This window comes from Protopterus annectens, chromosome 12.part0, assembly GCF_019279795.1.
Source record: "Protopterus annectens isolate FY-2018-M chromosome 12.part0, PAN1.0, whole genome shotgun sequence".
Taxonomy (NCBI): Eukaryota; Metazoa; Chordata; order Ceratodontiformes; family Protopteridae; genus Protopterus; species Protopterus annectens.
Window position 1 is genome coordinate 319793705 of NC_056746.1, and position 16321 is coordinate 319810025.

The 16321-nt window shown below is 42.4% G+C and overlaps 1 protein-coding gene across 1 annotated transcript in view; it reads right to left on the bottom strand.

The window, feature by feature from the left end:
- Nucleotides 1–16321, bottom strand: part of RBBP6 (RB binding protein 6, ubiquitin ligase) — a 2624906-nt gene that overhangs the window by 47443 nt on the left and 2561142 nt on the right. The window contains exon 17 of the mRNA XM_044089398.1: nt 8562–10286. Coding sequence (XP_043945333.1) covers nt 8562–10286 — 1725 coding nt within the window. The remainder of the gene's footprint in view (nt 1–8561; nt 10287–16321) is intronic.

Consider the following 16321-nt stretch of genomic DNA (forward strand, 5'->3'; position numbering starts at 1 on the left):
GTCAGTTAGTTAATGAACACTGAAGGACTCTCAACATCCAATACATTTACAGTCTTAAAAAAAACTAATCTAGCCACAATAATCTAGCAACAAGGCCAATGAACAGTCTTAATCATAGGTCATTTTGTAAATTCTTAACCCATCTAATCTTGTCACACATTTTCTTACTTTTCTGTTTCTAGGTAATTATAATGTGTACTTAAAATTAGGCATTATTACAGATATCTTTTTAAAAGTTACTGTAACCGAGTATATGAATGCTATTCAACTGTAAATATTGTATATAGGTTTAATGTGTTACCTTTCCTTAATGGAAGATGTTTCTTCTTCTTGTCTATGATCTACTCATTTTAAAGTATATTTTGATAAAAACATTTCCGACAAAAGTCTTAAACACAAGTATGGACCTCAAAGTATCTAAATGTTTGTTACTGGATACAAATAATAAACTTGAGACCTGTAGTCAAAATTCCAAACTTGAACATAAGAAACCAGACTATCAACTGTTTGACACATTTAAATGTACCCACCCAAAAAGGCTTTGAAAGAATCAAAAGGGAGTCACCAGAAAGGCAAACACCACACTTGTCAAAATGTAGTCAAACAAACAGGAGGTCAGCGTGCACCCACTGTAAATTAATGGAAAGGCAAAATAAAACAAAAAAGGGTTTAATACCTCAAGGCAACCCTTTGTGGTAAACAGAAATGAAATAATGTCAGAACTGAAACTTATAAGATTATTTTCTGGGTATAACTATAAAAAAATACAAGCAACCTGGAGCGATGCAGGGATATTAGGACAGCAGAAAACAAGAGACTATGAAAACATATTTACAATTATGTCACTAATACCAGTAAAAACAAAATATTAATAAGTCTATTTAAGACTACAGAATATATGGAAAATGCTAAGTCAGTTTTTAAATGTGAATTCCACTTACAGATTGCTAGTGGAAGTACTAAATGACAGGCCAGTTGTCATTAACTTGAAAGACAAACAAAAGCATGTCATTTAGCAGCTCCTCCTATAAGAAAATTAAAACTGATGGGGAAAAAACGCTTGGTAGCAGCAGGTTAGTAAAAAAACATTTAGAATGAGTTATGAAAAAAATGTTAGCTGCCAATCTCTCCACAGACAAAAAAGAAAGCAGAAATGCATATAAACAAAAGCTACGTACTTGCCATAAAGACAGATCAATGGTGTCTGTTTCTGTCCTTCCTCAGTTGATGGGTCATGGACCTAACTTCGTCTGCTTTTTTTCAGATGCTAGGATCCTCGGCTCAAGATCCTACCTTTACCCATAATCCCCTCCTGTCCATAACATTACCTCAGATTGAGTTTGCCCCAGAATGTTATAAAAAAATACATTACATATTTACTACTAGAGACCTACAGGGCACAGGCAAAGGAAAATCTGCAACAGAGTTGCAATACTATGTAATGCTGTACCAATGATAGGCCATACAGTCATACCAAAAGCCAAGGGAAGAAAACTTTCCATGAGATAGAAAAAGGAAACTGAGGAAGGATGGAAACAGACAACACAGATCTATCGTTATGGTAACTAACTTTTGTATCGGATGTTGTCTTTTCCATCAGTTCCACAACTGATGGGACAGAGTCCCCAGCAAATTAGTTCCAAGAGTGGTCTCAAGGAAGGATTTTTGGAGGACAGCAGGACCAGAAGTTGCCTAATCTCTGAAAAGCAAATCCAATTTGGAATAGGAAATTAATTTATGAACATAAGACCAAGTGGACACAGCACAAACGTCATCAATTAAAGCACTAGAAAAGAAGACTGAAGAAATGGAGACAGATCTTGTTGAGTGTGCTTTTGGTGGTTATGGTAGAGTTAAGCGTTTCTGCTTATAAATACTGACGATACACTACAGCCACTCAACCACCTAGCTCAGTTAACCTTTGACACACCTGATTTCCAAAAAGGTTTGGTTCAATGAAGGATTAACCATTATTGTTTGTGTACCTGGCCCCTGAGCCAGTGGTAAACATTATTCAAACCGCTGAATCACTTACAAATGCCTTCTACCAGCACCTACAAGACTGGATGGATCAGGCAATCCCAAACAAAACTAAGACTCTTTGTACCAAAGGCAAGCGTCCAGTCTGGTGGACCCCAGCCATAAACAAGCTCTACAACAAAAGGAGGAAGCTACTACAAGATAGAGCAAAATCCTTGAAAGGTAAGACACCCTTGATCATTATAAGTAAAAAACTAAGAGCTCTCATAAAATCATCCAAGGCAAATTTTGAGAGAAAAATCGCCAAGGATTCAAAAGACAATCATAAGGCCTTCTTTAGCTATGTTAGAAACCTAGGAGGAAACTCCCAGATATGCTCAGAATTAGTTCAAAATGATGTGAAGATTACTGAACCTACACACATTGCCAACATACTGGCTGACAGGTTCAGTGCAAACTTCTCCCCCCCCAAAAGGAGAGATATCTATACCAGAGGATTGTAGCCCCCCAAACATCTCCAGCGCCCAGGTGAGAACTGCTCTCTCCAAAGCAAAAAACACAGCATCCATGGGACCGGATGGTGTCCCCGGCTGTGTGCTCCATGAACTCAATGAGGAATTAAACCTGCAGTTAGGACAGCTGTTTAATCTTAGCCTCACCTCAGGATACGTACCCAAGGAGTGGCGCACAGCGACTGTGGTCCCACTTCACAAGGGCGGTGCCTCCACCGACCCTGGAAATTACCGGCCCATTAGCTTGACAAGCCTTATCTGCAAAGCCATGGAGAGGATCATAATGGAACTCATAAATAAAGACATAGGGAACTTGCAGACTTTGGATCCAACCCAGTTTGGCTTTGTCAAAGGCAGATCATGCCTTTTAAACTTGGTTGACTTTTTGAGACAGTCACCAAGGCCATTGATGAGGAAAGGCAGTCCATACAGCCTACCTTGACCTGGCAAAGGCCTTGACACAATACCCCACTCAGGTATCATCAAAAACTCATCAGCTTGAATGTAAACCCATACATCACAAGATGGGTTGCAAACTGGCTAAGTGACAGAACCCACAGGGTCAGAGTTGCTGGAGCCATGTCAGACTCAAAGCCTGTCACAAGTGGTGTCCCACAGGGCTCAGTCCTGGGTCCACTCTTGTTCGGCATCTACTTTTCTGAAGTACAAGCAAACACAGGAGGGTTATGGCTGACAAAGTTTGCAGATGACTGCAAACTGGCGCCATAGTCGAAAACACATCTGACACAGATATCCTTCAGAAGGGCCTCACAGAAACGGATAACTGGTGCCAGAGCCATGGCCTAAAGTTAAATGCCAAGAAATGCATAGTCATACCCTTCGGGAAAACAAGGTTACCCCTAGCTACCATATAGGTGGCAATCCACTGAGCACAGAAGAAGTCATCAGGGATCTGGGGACCCAGGTTGACAGTAGCCTTTCGTTTGACACTCATGTTGCTAAAGTAGTTAGGAAAACCTTCTACATTGCCCACCTGATCATGAAGGGATTCACATCTAGATCAAGGGAGGTCATCGCCCTATCATTAGACCTATGATTGAGTACAATGCCCCATTCGGAATGTATCTGACCAGACACCTGCAGCAGCTGGAAAGGCCCCAAAAGTTCCTCACCAAAAGGATAAAGGGTCTCAAAAATATGTCTTATGCTGCCCGACTGAAAGAACTCCAGCTCTATTCAGTCTCATACCGCTTGCTCAGAGGTGACCTGTGCCTGACATATAAGGCCATGTCAAACCCTGATTTGATGAATATGCTTCACCTCAAAAATCTAGATCCCTCAGAACCACAAGGGCGGAGACTTAAACCTTGACACGGTTATTAATAGAACATGCTGGAGGGACAGATTCATCACCCAGAGACTCCCTATGCTGTGGAACAAAATCCCGGTACATGTGAGGCAGAGCACCTCGCTGGCCTTGTTCAAGAGGAATCTTGACCAATGGATGGGGGATCGCAGATATACCCCAGGGATTACTTCAGTGTCACTGCTTGACAGAGGCACAGCAAAATAATAGGCATAGTTTTATTCAAACTAAAGGGGTGGCGAAAGCCAAATAACTATGGGCTAGGCTTATAAATGCCCTTGGGCAGATAGCCTAGTATGAACCTATGAACCTATGAACATCCAACAAATGGAGCATGTATTTTCCTTTATTTGAAATTTTTGGAAAAAAAACTGGAAGATTAATGCACTGAATGATGACTGTGAAGCAGCTTTAGGCAAAAAAAGAAGGGTGGTGTGTAAAGTAACCCTCTCCTTGAGGAAAATAATGTAAGGGAGCTCTGTTACCCTTACGGTTGAAGTCATGGCCAAGTCAAAAAGTTTAGGTCCACCTTGGCATAAAGGTTCAAAAGGAGCTTGGGTCAAGGGTTGCAGTAAGACAGTCAAGTCCCAAGGAGGAGCAGGGTCCTTAAATGGAGGTCTGAGAAGAAAGGTACCTCTGAGGAAGGCATTGCACAATTTGAATGAGGCTAAAGAAGCGGGATTCTCTTCCACATAAAAATTTGAAATGTTCTCTAACTGAACCTTAACAGTAGGATAACTAACTCCATCAGAGAAAACTGAGGCAAGGAATTCTAACACTGCTGATACAGGAGCTGACATAAGATCTTAGATTTCTGAGAATCCCAGATGGAAAATCTTTTCCATTTATTTTTGCAAACTTTCCATGTGGAAAGTGCTGAGAATGGGCAAGAATGTGGACCACATAGAATGAAAGCCTGGACAGACTAGCTACTATTGGAAGTGGAGAAACCATGCATTTGGCTTGAGAGCTTGAATGTCTAGAGGAGGCATTCCGGACAGGTGAGAGAGATGATCTGGATTCAGATCCTGTACCCAAGTGTGGTGTGCCACATGAGGCCAGAGGTAGGGAAACCACATCCATCGAGGCCAAAAAGGGGCAACGAGGATGACTTTGATCTTCCGTTGTAATGCTTTGTGTAAACATTTTGGAATTGGGGGAGTTGGTGGGAAGACATATAGGAGAAAGAAGGCCCAATTGTAAATCACAGTGTCTCATAGGGACCCCCCTCCACAATGCAGCAGTCAGTTATTCACTCAGGAGCACTGGAAACACCTCTTGGAGAAAGGACCCCTGAAGCCTTGATTCTGCAGGTCTCTTCTGCCATGAGGGTGACGTCTACCATTAGAATACACCCCTCTGACTCTGGGGGGGGGGGGGTTTCTACCTCCAGAGGAATCCTGCGACAAAAACATTGAGATTTCCTAAACCACAGTTTCTAACCCCCCCCCCCCCCCGGTTTCCAGAGAAGGTCCTTTGGGGGTAGAGAACAATATGCATACACCAGAAAGAGTTATCCTGTTCTGTTCAATCCTGGATAGTGTCTCTTTGACCCTGGGGCTGAACAAAGTGAACCCATCAAATGGGGTATTTATAAGCAACATCTTAAACGGCTATGTAAAATCATACAAACACATTAGGGCATGCCTTCGTATTGTAATACCTGCTCCTGCACCCCTCGAAACACCTTCAGTTGCAATGGATATGAGATGCATGGAGGCGTTCGACATGGACTGAAGGGTGATCTGCTGAGAATCCACTGTTTTTTTTCTGCCTTCTGCAGACATGGAACCCAGAAACATACTTTGAAAGTTCCTTTGTCAAGTCTCTTTGGAACCTAGTCATATGTGCCTTATGCTTCAGTGACCTCAGTGCAACGGTAGCTGAAGCATAAACCACTTTACAAATCTGTTCAGTGCCCTGGATTCTCAGTTAGGAGGATGGACAGAATAACTTTCTTCTGCAAGCTGCTCCTTCGTCGCTACCTCTACTACCACAGCATCCACTGTCAGGCCTATAGTCCAATGAGAACAGTCTTTGGAGACTATGAGGTATAGGTCCAGTTTCCTGGGCATTGGCTCAGTACAGTAAAGTCCGGTTCCTTCTATGCCTGGCAAGAGATTAAATCCACCATCTTATCCACCAGGGAAACACCTATGGAGCTGCTGAGCCAGAACCAAAAGCCTCAAAAAAACACAGATTCCTCCTGGGAAGGAGCTTTGGAAGACCAACCTCCTTTCTGTCTCAGTAACTCAACACTCTCGTCATATGAGATGGCCTCTAGGGGTGATCTGGGGGATCCCCTGTCTTCATCAAAATCTGTACCTTCCATCAAGGACTCTTGACGGAATGAATGCGTCTCCACTTACATGTATGCTTCCGAGTAGCCTCTGGAGGGGGATGGGATGGGGTGGGGCACTCGGAAGCCTTGTGGAATCCTGAATGAGGACTGCCTGAAGGCTAGCTGTCCTGATGGGATAGACTGCATAGGACCAAGATATGAGAGTATCAGTTGCAGAGCTTTGGAGAGAACTCTATTCCACTGCCTCGAAGGCAGATGCCGAGGGAGAACCCAACACCATTCCAGTAAAATTCAAAGCAACCACACCAGCATGGAAAAAGACACAACCGCTGCTCTGCTCCGAGACAGAAGCCGGTGCCGAGCTAATGCTGAGGCTCCTAGTGGAAGGGATGGCTCTGACAGCTTTGGAGTCAAACCTTTACCCCCAGACTCAAAGCCAAAGCTTTGGCTCCATGATCTTAGTTGGGTCAGAGACTATGCCAGAGTCAAAGACGACCACAACCTCAGATTCAACACACGTAATTGGAAAGAGCTTGGCTCCAACAATCCCAAACTCAGAGGTCAGATCTGGGTTGGAGTAGCCATAGGTAACGGAGAGGGTCCAAAGCTTATGGGTTTGATGGGAGTCAGAGCCGGGAGAAGTCCCAACTGAATCTGGGTCCTGAGGAACATCCTCATCATTCTATCCACATCATCTGTCAAACTTCTAGTAGACTTGATGGATCTCAAGGATGACAATGTGGAAAGTGGTCTTGTAAAGATATCTTCTGCAGGAAAAACAAGCACAGTCTTGGAGGGATAGGATCCAAGGAAAACCTCAGCTCCAGAAGTGGGGAGGAGTTTTTTGGCAAACTGGAACTGGTACGAAAGAGCAGTCAGATCCAAAGGTTTGGAATATTTTGCTGCTAGAGCCAAAAACAAACTGAATGATAGAGGGGAGTGGGGAGGGGGACTGCTGTTTCATCTCTTTGCTCTTGTCTTTGGACCCATCATTCTTGTCCCACTTGTGTTTCTCCAAGGACTTCTTACTCAAGGGGAAGTTCTAGATGCTGATTTTGAACACTTGGAAGGAATAAGACCCTTAAGTACCAGTTTATTTTGGCACTCAGTCATGGCTCGATGACTGAAAACCATTCAAATCAGGCAATCTTCATCCAATATAACTGGTCCCAAATTGTACACAAATTTACAGCGGCAGTCAGAGTTTGGAATCTTGTGACAACAATCCACACACTTCTTGAATCCCATACGCTTTTCTGACAAACTCTTGTACAGAAAAGTACAGAAAAGAAGAAAGATAAAAACATTATCAACAATGGCAGTCAGGTAATACAGCTAGAAAAAAGGGAAAAAAGTCAAGTTAAGAAAAAAATCACCAACAAAGGCACTAAAGTATACTTGACTAGTAAAGCAGCAGGTAGAAAATGCCTAGACAATAGAGAGGAGTTTTTTTTTTTTTTAAACAAGGGAAAGAGAAGGAAGAGACTGACAACTGAGAAAAAATACTCTAAGTATTAGAGAAAAGTATTCCAATAATCTAAATATCGAAAATCGCACTAGCCTGAACTGCGAAGTACGTCCGAACTCTATGAGTGACAAATGAGATCTGGGGAAATGTTGGGGACAGAAAGGGATTATGGGTAAGGGAAGGAGCCTAAGCTACAGGTCTTGAAATCTAAAAAAAGCAGCCAAGATCAGATCCAAGACCCTTCAGCTGAAGAATGGACAGAAAAGACATCAGATCTGCCATTTTAATAGACAATGCGACAGAGACCTTTATATAAATAGTGTGTCATATACAGAGTCGGGCAGTAATGATGTTGCAACTTGCAACTGTAGCCCCTATTCAGCCAATGTACGAACACTAAATTACAAACAAATACTGTTTAGAGCAACTTAAAGCCATTGTATGGAAGATCAAGATACAATTACCTAGACACCAGAGCCCTTTTACTTCTACATGGCAAAACTAGCAAGAAATGTACTAAGAATGGACGCTTCCTGCTGGAAAGACTTCTGGTGGACTTCAATGTGTGACTAAGACCATTCAAATGTAATGCCCTGCAAAAAAAAAAAATAGCCACCACACAGATCTGTAACAAAAATAATTCACAGTGACACCTTAACGACTCTCACTAAAAAGTAATTCTACTTATTAATACCCAATGATATTACAAATGTCTTCAATGGAAATAAATCAACACATAACATATAGGTTGAAGTGCAAAAGAAAATTTAGCTACATTATCGATGCATAAATAAATGAAATTACTTACAGGCAATAGTACAGTTTTGTGTGCAGCAATTTTGTCATTTTAAGATGGACTAGAATTAAAGCAATGAATTCCTAGTTAAGTTTATAAAACAATGTTTCATGTTAGAGCTGACAAAAGCATTCATTCAAGTGAAGATGACATTTGTGACACTGCTTTTAACTAACCTTGTATAATCCACAAGAGTAGAACCAGCTGAATCAGGGGCTACAACTTTTCTCCGCATTTTTGTTTTGACTTTTTCTTGCTTGACTTTTACACCACCTGGCTCCACTTTATCACTTGGATAATCAGTTGATAAATCATCACCAGTTGCAGTCTTTTTACCCACATCTCGATTCACTTTTATCTTTTTTATTGGTGGATTTACTGGTGCAGGCTTGTCTTTTTCAGATGGTTTGTCAATTGTTTTTTCAGGTTCACTTTTAGTTTTTGGTGCTGGTTTTGGTACTTCTTCAACTTCAATTTTTGGGACTTTAAGAGACTGTCCCTCGCCTTCATTTCCTTCTTTTTCTTCTACTTTCTTTTTCTTCTTTTCTGTTTTGACATCTACAGGTTTGTTCAATTTTTCAATTAACTTTTTAGGCTTCTCCTCCTTACCTGGCTGTTTTTCACATTTCCGGTCTTTATTGGACTCCTTCTTTATTTTCTCTTCTTTTATTGGCTTAGTTTCTTGTTCTTTTAAACTTTTAGTCTGTACTTTCTGCAGCTGTATGGATTTATCATCTTTCACTTGTGGAAACTGCTTTGCCATCTCACTTTTTTGATTAATATCATCCCTGCATTTTTTATTGAAAGGTTCATTATGAGGAGATGTTTCAGGATCCACATGACCCTGTGTTACTTTTAAAGCGGGGTCTTTCTTGGCACCAACATCTGGTTTACGCTTCATTTTATCAGCTTTAGACTTTGTTTTTTCTTTACGTTCCTTTTCAGACACAGGTTTGTAAGGAACGGACTCTGCTTCCATTGGTTCATCTCTCACTGGTGTTGCATCATCTCTACTTGGAGGAATAAATAAGGATTCACTCTTATTTTCTTCAGTACCTGTATACCTTGGCTTTTTTGAACCATCTAATGGTTCTGAGTTCATAAATATTTCATTTTCTTCTCCCTTTCGTTTTTTTCTATGTTTTTTGTGTTTCAAACCTTTCAAATCTCCAGATGGATTTTCTGCATCTTTCTCTTTTGCTCTCATGTCTTTAACATTATGCACATCTTTATTTGCAAACTTTTCCTGAAAATTTTGTCCAATATTACGGCCTCTATGACTTGGGCCTCCTGGATATTCAGGTCTTCTTCCCCTAAAATAAGAATTCTCATCTCTCCTACCTACTTGCGGTCCATAACGCTCTGGAGTATAGTTCTCTCTATTTGCTGGAGACCTTGGCCTTGGCTGAGTGCCAGGATTATAGCCCTTGCAGTACGTTTCATACCATTCTCTGTAAGATCTTTCCCATTCTCTGTATCTTTCTCTCTCAAATGGGTCAGCAGACCGATTGTAATAGACTTTTGCTTCATATGGTGGAATGTCCCTATAACGATTGAAATGTTCTCTATCACCTTCTACCTGAGGGACATTTCTTTTATTAGGAGAATGTGTTCTGTATGTAACAGGAGCAGCAGGAGGAGGAGGAGATTTTGATCGAGAATGAAACCTTCTATAAACGGGCGATCGAGATCTCGAACGATGATATCCATGTGATCTAGACCTAGAACGATATGCTCTTTTTCCTCGTCCTCTTCTAGAATAGGTGGGAGACCTTGAATAAGAACGAGAGCGAGAGCGACTAAAGGACCGAGAATAAGAGCGTGATCGTGAACGAGATCTTGAATCTGAGAAAGAGTAGGAACTCCCACTATATGATGACTCACTATATGGTGAATTTGACCTAAAAAAAAAAAATAGTAGTAGTAAGGATTAACAAACATATGCATTAACATACTTAAGATGATAATTATACCAGCTATTTAAAAAAAAGACCATTTTAAAATGTGATAAGGATATACACAATCTATCTGGTTTACATTTTTGTCATTTCTGTACACCAAGTAATAAAATCTTCTAGTTACTTATACCAAACAATAAGAAACATGAGTAACTTTTACAATGCAATACAATAGTGGCCTTCTGAAATAAAGGGCAACATATTTATTTCTTGTTACTGGCTGGACTTCATAAATCAGAGACAGCTATGTAAGTGTACACTTTCATAATCACAACTGTCCAGTTATACTTCATTAAACAATAACTTGCCTGTATACTCCACTTCCAAAAAACAAGTAGATCACAACTTGGTAATAAGTGTTATGTAAAGAAGTGAATAGCCTTAAAGGAAAGCCCATCCTGAAGCTGAAATAAATGCAACATTTTCAACATCGTTACACATTCTATGCACTACTAAATTACCAGAAAAATTCCAAGTGTTTCTTACTCTATTTTTTTACTCCAAAAATGGCTGTCAACGGGGTGCCATCGTGACATGACTTTTTGTTTTTCAGTCCCATTTTCTTCCTCCCAGAGTGCGTGTTTTTCACCCCTCACCATTACAACAATGCTGTGTGGAAATTTTTTTAAGATGGTCTGTAAAGCAGACAGCGCTTCCTTTCACAGAATTACTCTGATATGTACCTATTTTAAGCCTGTAAAAGCCTCAAATGGCTGTTTTATATTTTCAATAATACACAGCTGAAAAGGCAGAGTTTTGTTAAGCTGTTATCAAATATAATCTATGTTTCTCTTCCACATTACTCTCTTGCTAATTTATCAGTGACTGACAGCTTTCACTTCAAAAAGCTATAAAGGCAAATGACTGCTGCTTACAGTTTCTGGCAGCATGCTTAACTTTGCTATTAAATATACAAAAGCAACACTTTACTGGCCAAAAAAGAGAGAGTAACAGCTGATTTACATAGTGCTAGAGTGCAGCTCCTACCTATACCTCATACAAAGATCTCTAACTACCACCTCTTTAGAAGACTTTTGCTTTATTCATTTGTAGCACTTTATTGAGCTCAAGAAAACAGTCTCAGGTTGTATATTTGGGTTTTCTGGCTACAAATGGAAATGGGGAAAAAAATGAAAGGTTTCTGAGCACTAAACACCACCCAGGTGGTATTACAGGGAAAGAAAATAATTCTGAGATAAGGTAACTAGAAGGAAGGGTAGTGTTTTCCTTTACAGACCAGACAGCATATCTCCTAAGGGTTACTGCTTATGGCCAAGCTCCATGGCATAGAGGGAATAAAACCCTGAAATACTCTGTGAATACACTGCAAGTGATCCAAGTCTGTGTAGTGGTTTCGGTGCCTGTAGGAGCTGGCAGCTGCTGCAGGCCTGTCCATTCTGGGCTGTGGGAGGAGGATCTGGCTCACAACATAGGTGACACTTAGTGGAAGCACTAATGTGTTCACCGAGTGAAGCTCCAACCCAGATGAGCTTTTGCTACCATAATGCATTCACAATGTGTAGCTGCAGGGAAACTAGCACGTGGTGACAAGCTTCCCATTGGGAGGAATCAACTGTGGGCTCGGAGGACGGATCACGAAGGACAGTGGTGTTCCCATGGGGAGAGGGTAGGCTACTCTTCAAGAGCAAGGAGGGCTGTAGGGCTCTCACCTAGCCTGGTAATACCCAGATCCCATTCCCCTGTAATGAATGGTACAAATGGTAATACTCAGATCTAATTGTCCCATAATGAATGGTACAAATGGACAAAGTTAGAGGTGCCAAAGAAGCCATTAAGACAAAGTCCTTGGGGGGAGGGAAAGCTACTTCTCATGAAAACAAACTTCAGTTTTAAAAAAAATCACCTTACTCAACTATATACACTTCTGAAAAAAAAGTGGAAGCTTAAAAACTAAATTTTAATCCATTTTAACCCTGGAACATTTTCTTTTCTCTTTACAAAACAAGAGTTTTGAGATTTAATGATGATCACTGCCCAAAAAATGTGACTTTCCAGGCCGTTCTTTCTTTTAAAGTGCATTTACAATACTGCTGTAAAACAAGGGATGAACCCAGTTTCAAAAAACAAGATAACAAGAGTTATACCGCTGACTTATGACTGTATAGCTTACTGAAGAAAATAAAACTGAATAGTATGAGCTACTGAATAAAAAATTAGGAACGGCTGGCTCAGTAGTATACATGGATGAAGCCATGGCTACAACTCAGATGGCATAAGTAAGATTAACAATCAAGATGCTAGAGGAGCTCGCTGGGAAGAAGTGACAAAAAAGAAGTTATGGACTCACCATAATGTTCTATCTGAGTAGTTCTACTTCATTTGTCTTCAACCTATGGGATACTGGATGCGAGACGGCAATTTCACTAGCATCTGATCCGAGCTCTAAGCCCCTCCCCTTACCCATAATACGCCTCCACTTCCTTCCAACCCCCAGATCGAGTTCACTGACCCTTATACTGGTAACCCGACCTGAAAAATACTTTATGACCTACAACTGCAGCCCGCATGCTGTCCATATGATAAGGTTAGGGGGAAGGAGGGAGGGAGGGACGGTTGAAGACAAATATAGTAGAACTGCTCAAATGGAACATTATGGTGGGTACAAAACTTCTTTATCTGAAGTAGTTTACTTCATTTGATCTTCAACCTGTGGGACAGAGTCCCCAGCTACTGAACTCATGGGTGGCCCTCAGGGAAGGATATTCCAGAGCATCGCGGAACCAAAGGATCCTCTCCTTCTAGAAGTCAAATCCAATTTGTAGTGAGAAATAAAGGTATGAAATGAGGACCAAGTAGCTGCAGAACAAATATCATCCAATGAGACTCTAGACCAAAAGGCCACAGAAGTAGCCATAGACCTAGTGGATTGAGCTTTCACCTGACCCGGAAGAGACATACCTTTGCCCATATAGACCTGAAGGCTGCATGAGGAAATCCACCTAGAAATAGTGACCCTGGAGATAGGTTTACCCAAAAAGGGCTTAGAGAAGGACACAAACAGCTGATCGGATTTACGGAAGTTTTTGGTTCTGTGAAAATAAAATTGTAACTGTCTATGAACATCCAACAAGTGGAGTTTGTATTCCATTTTGTTAGCAAAGTTAGGAAAGAAGACAGGTAAATTAATGGTCTGACTGATATTAACTTGTGATGCTACCTTAGGAAGAAAGGATGGATTGGTCCAAAGGGAAACCCTATCTTTATGGAAAATCATATATGGAACTTTGATGGACAAAGCTTGCAGTTCTGAAACCCTTTTAGCAGAAGTGATAGCCACCAGGAATGCTGTTTTCCAAGATAAACATTTTAGATATGTGGTTGCAGCAGGTTCAAAAGGTGGGGCGACCAAAGCTTGAAGAACCACAGTAAGGTCCCATGGGGGAACAGGATACATGACTGGGGGGCATAACAGAAAGGTCCCTTTGATAAAGCCTTTACACAGTCTGGAGGAGGCCAGTGAGGCAGAATTCTCACCCACATGGAAAAGAGAAATAGCAGCTAATTGAACTTTGACAGTAGAAGAACTAGCTCCCTGTTGAAAAATATTGGCTAGGAAATCAAGAATTGTGGAAATAGGAGCTGTGAAGGGGTCTAAACTCCTTTGAGAAGCTCAAAAAGAAAAACGTTTCCATTTGTTGCGGTAAACCTTCCTGGTTGAAGACTTATGAACAGCCATCAGAATAGAGCTAACTGAAGAGGATAATCCCGATCATGGGAACTGGAGCAGCCAAACAGTGAGCTTCAAACTGTCCAGGTTCGGATGAGGAACCCCCAATGGGTGTGAAATCAGATCCTGAACGGGATCCAAGATCCAGGGTGGAGCCAGAAGATGAGACCAAAGAAAAGGAAACCATACCTGGCGAGGCCAAAACGGGGCAATGAGGATCACTTTGCTCCCCAGTCAACGAGCTTTCTGTAGAAACCTTGGAATAAGAGGTATTGCAGGGTAAGCATACAGAAGGCCAGGAGGCCAAGCATGGACTAGAGCATCTCTGGGGGACTCCCCTGGCAGGGGGTTCAGAGTGAAAAACCTTGCTGCACTTCGCTTTGGAAGGAGATGCGAAGAGATCGCAGCAAGGCTGAGCCCACTCCAGGAAGATCTACTCCGCTACTGAAAGATTCAGAGACCTCTCGTAAGGCATCAGAATAGTCCGACAACCTGTCCGCTAGAATGCTGGACCATCCCAGAATGTGCATTGTTATGAGAAAGCGACCGGTGGAGATCGCCCATTCCCTCACTCTCATGGCCTCATGACAAAGGGAGTAAGATCTGGTCCCTCCCTGTTTTTCAATTTACCAGACCACTGACATGTTGTCTAATTGAATTGCAATGGTTCCCAGAGGAAGAAAGGCATGAAGGGCCTGCAACGCCAAAAGGACCACCCTCATCTCTAGAATGTTTATGTGCAAGCTGGTCTCTACAGGCTACAGGCCTTGGACTGTCCTGCCCGAACAATGCCACAGTCCATGGTCACTGTGGCTTGGACAGGGGCTGAAACAAAGGGTTGTCCCTCCAAGATCTCCGGAGAGCACATCCACCACAGAAGGGATGACTGACAGACTCAACTGAGTTATATTGGATACGATAATGGAAGTTCCAACAGGGACCACTGTACAGCTAGTGTCCACTGTAGAATTGTCATATTTAACCGGGCACATGGAAGAAGTGCTATGGTCGCTGCCATTGAACCTAAGGCCCTCAACACTGATTCTGCCGATGGAAGATGAGAAGAACGGTAGATCAGAGAGACATGCACCTTCAGGTTTTGTACTCTCTCCGAGGTCAGGAAGATTTTGCACTGTAAGGTGTCTATCCTTGCCCCAGTGTAGCCTATCACCTGGACAGGATTTAGAAGTGATTTGGATGCGTTGATTGTGATCCCCAAATGTAGAGGAAGCTTTAAGAAATAATCCCTGGTTTGAGACAGTAGATGCCTGGTGGGAGCAGTGAGGAGCCAATCGTCCAGGCAGGGGAAGACCTGACTCCCCTGAAGCCTTAGGTGAGCCGCTACTACCGCCATCACTTTGGTGAACACCCTGAGGGCTGTGGTGAGCCCAAAGTGTAGGGCTCGAAATTGGTAATGATTGACTCTTAGCCGGAAGCGAAGGAACCTCCTGGAGCTTCTGTGCATCTTTATGTGATGTACGGCATGATGGACTGTAGTGTGACCATCCGGAATTTTTTTTTGGCAACGGACAGCTTCAGGGTAGATAGGTCCAGAAAGGGCCTTAAGTCCCCCGTTTTCTTTGGCACCCAAAAGAACCTGGAGTAAAAGCCCAATCCAGACTGATCTTGGGGGACAGGTTTGATGGCTTGTTTTTCTAGCAGCTTGGAAATTTCCTGTGCTGCTGCATCCCTTTGCATGGGTGGTACATCCGGGAGGTGTTTGGGAGTTTTGGTAGGAACCACAAAGAGGATAGAGTATTCTCTGGATATGATCTGAAGCATCCAGCGGTCTGATGTTACAGACTCCCATGCCGCCAGGTGCAATGACAATCGTCCCTCAACTGCCTCCAGAGTAGAGCAGTCGGGCAAGTCCTCAGGGTTGCTGTCCGGGCCTGTCCGAGAAAGGTTCTCGAAACCCAAAATTCCTCTGACCCTCTCTGCCTCTGGGCCGGCATCCATTCTGTCCCCCTTTGCCTCTGGGGGAAGAAGAGCACTGAGTGTCCCGGGAATACTGTGACTTCCGGAACCACATCTTCTTTTGCCATCTCTGATTCCAGGAAAAGGATCTCTGAGGGTTCGAGAAGTGGATGCTGATGGCAGACAGTGTCTTCCCATCCTTCTCACTCTGGACTAAAGTCTTTTTGACGGTCTTACCAAAGAGAGTAGAGCCATCATAATGGGCATTGGCAAAGGACGCCTTGAAAGGTTCCGAAAACTGACAGTCTGAGCAAGGCATTGCGCCTCATGGACACCCCGGACTCAGCAGCCCTAGCCGTTCCTTCAGTAGCAT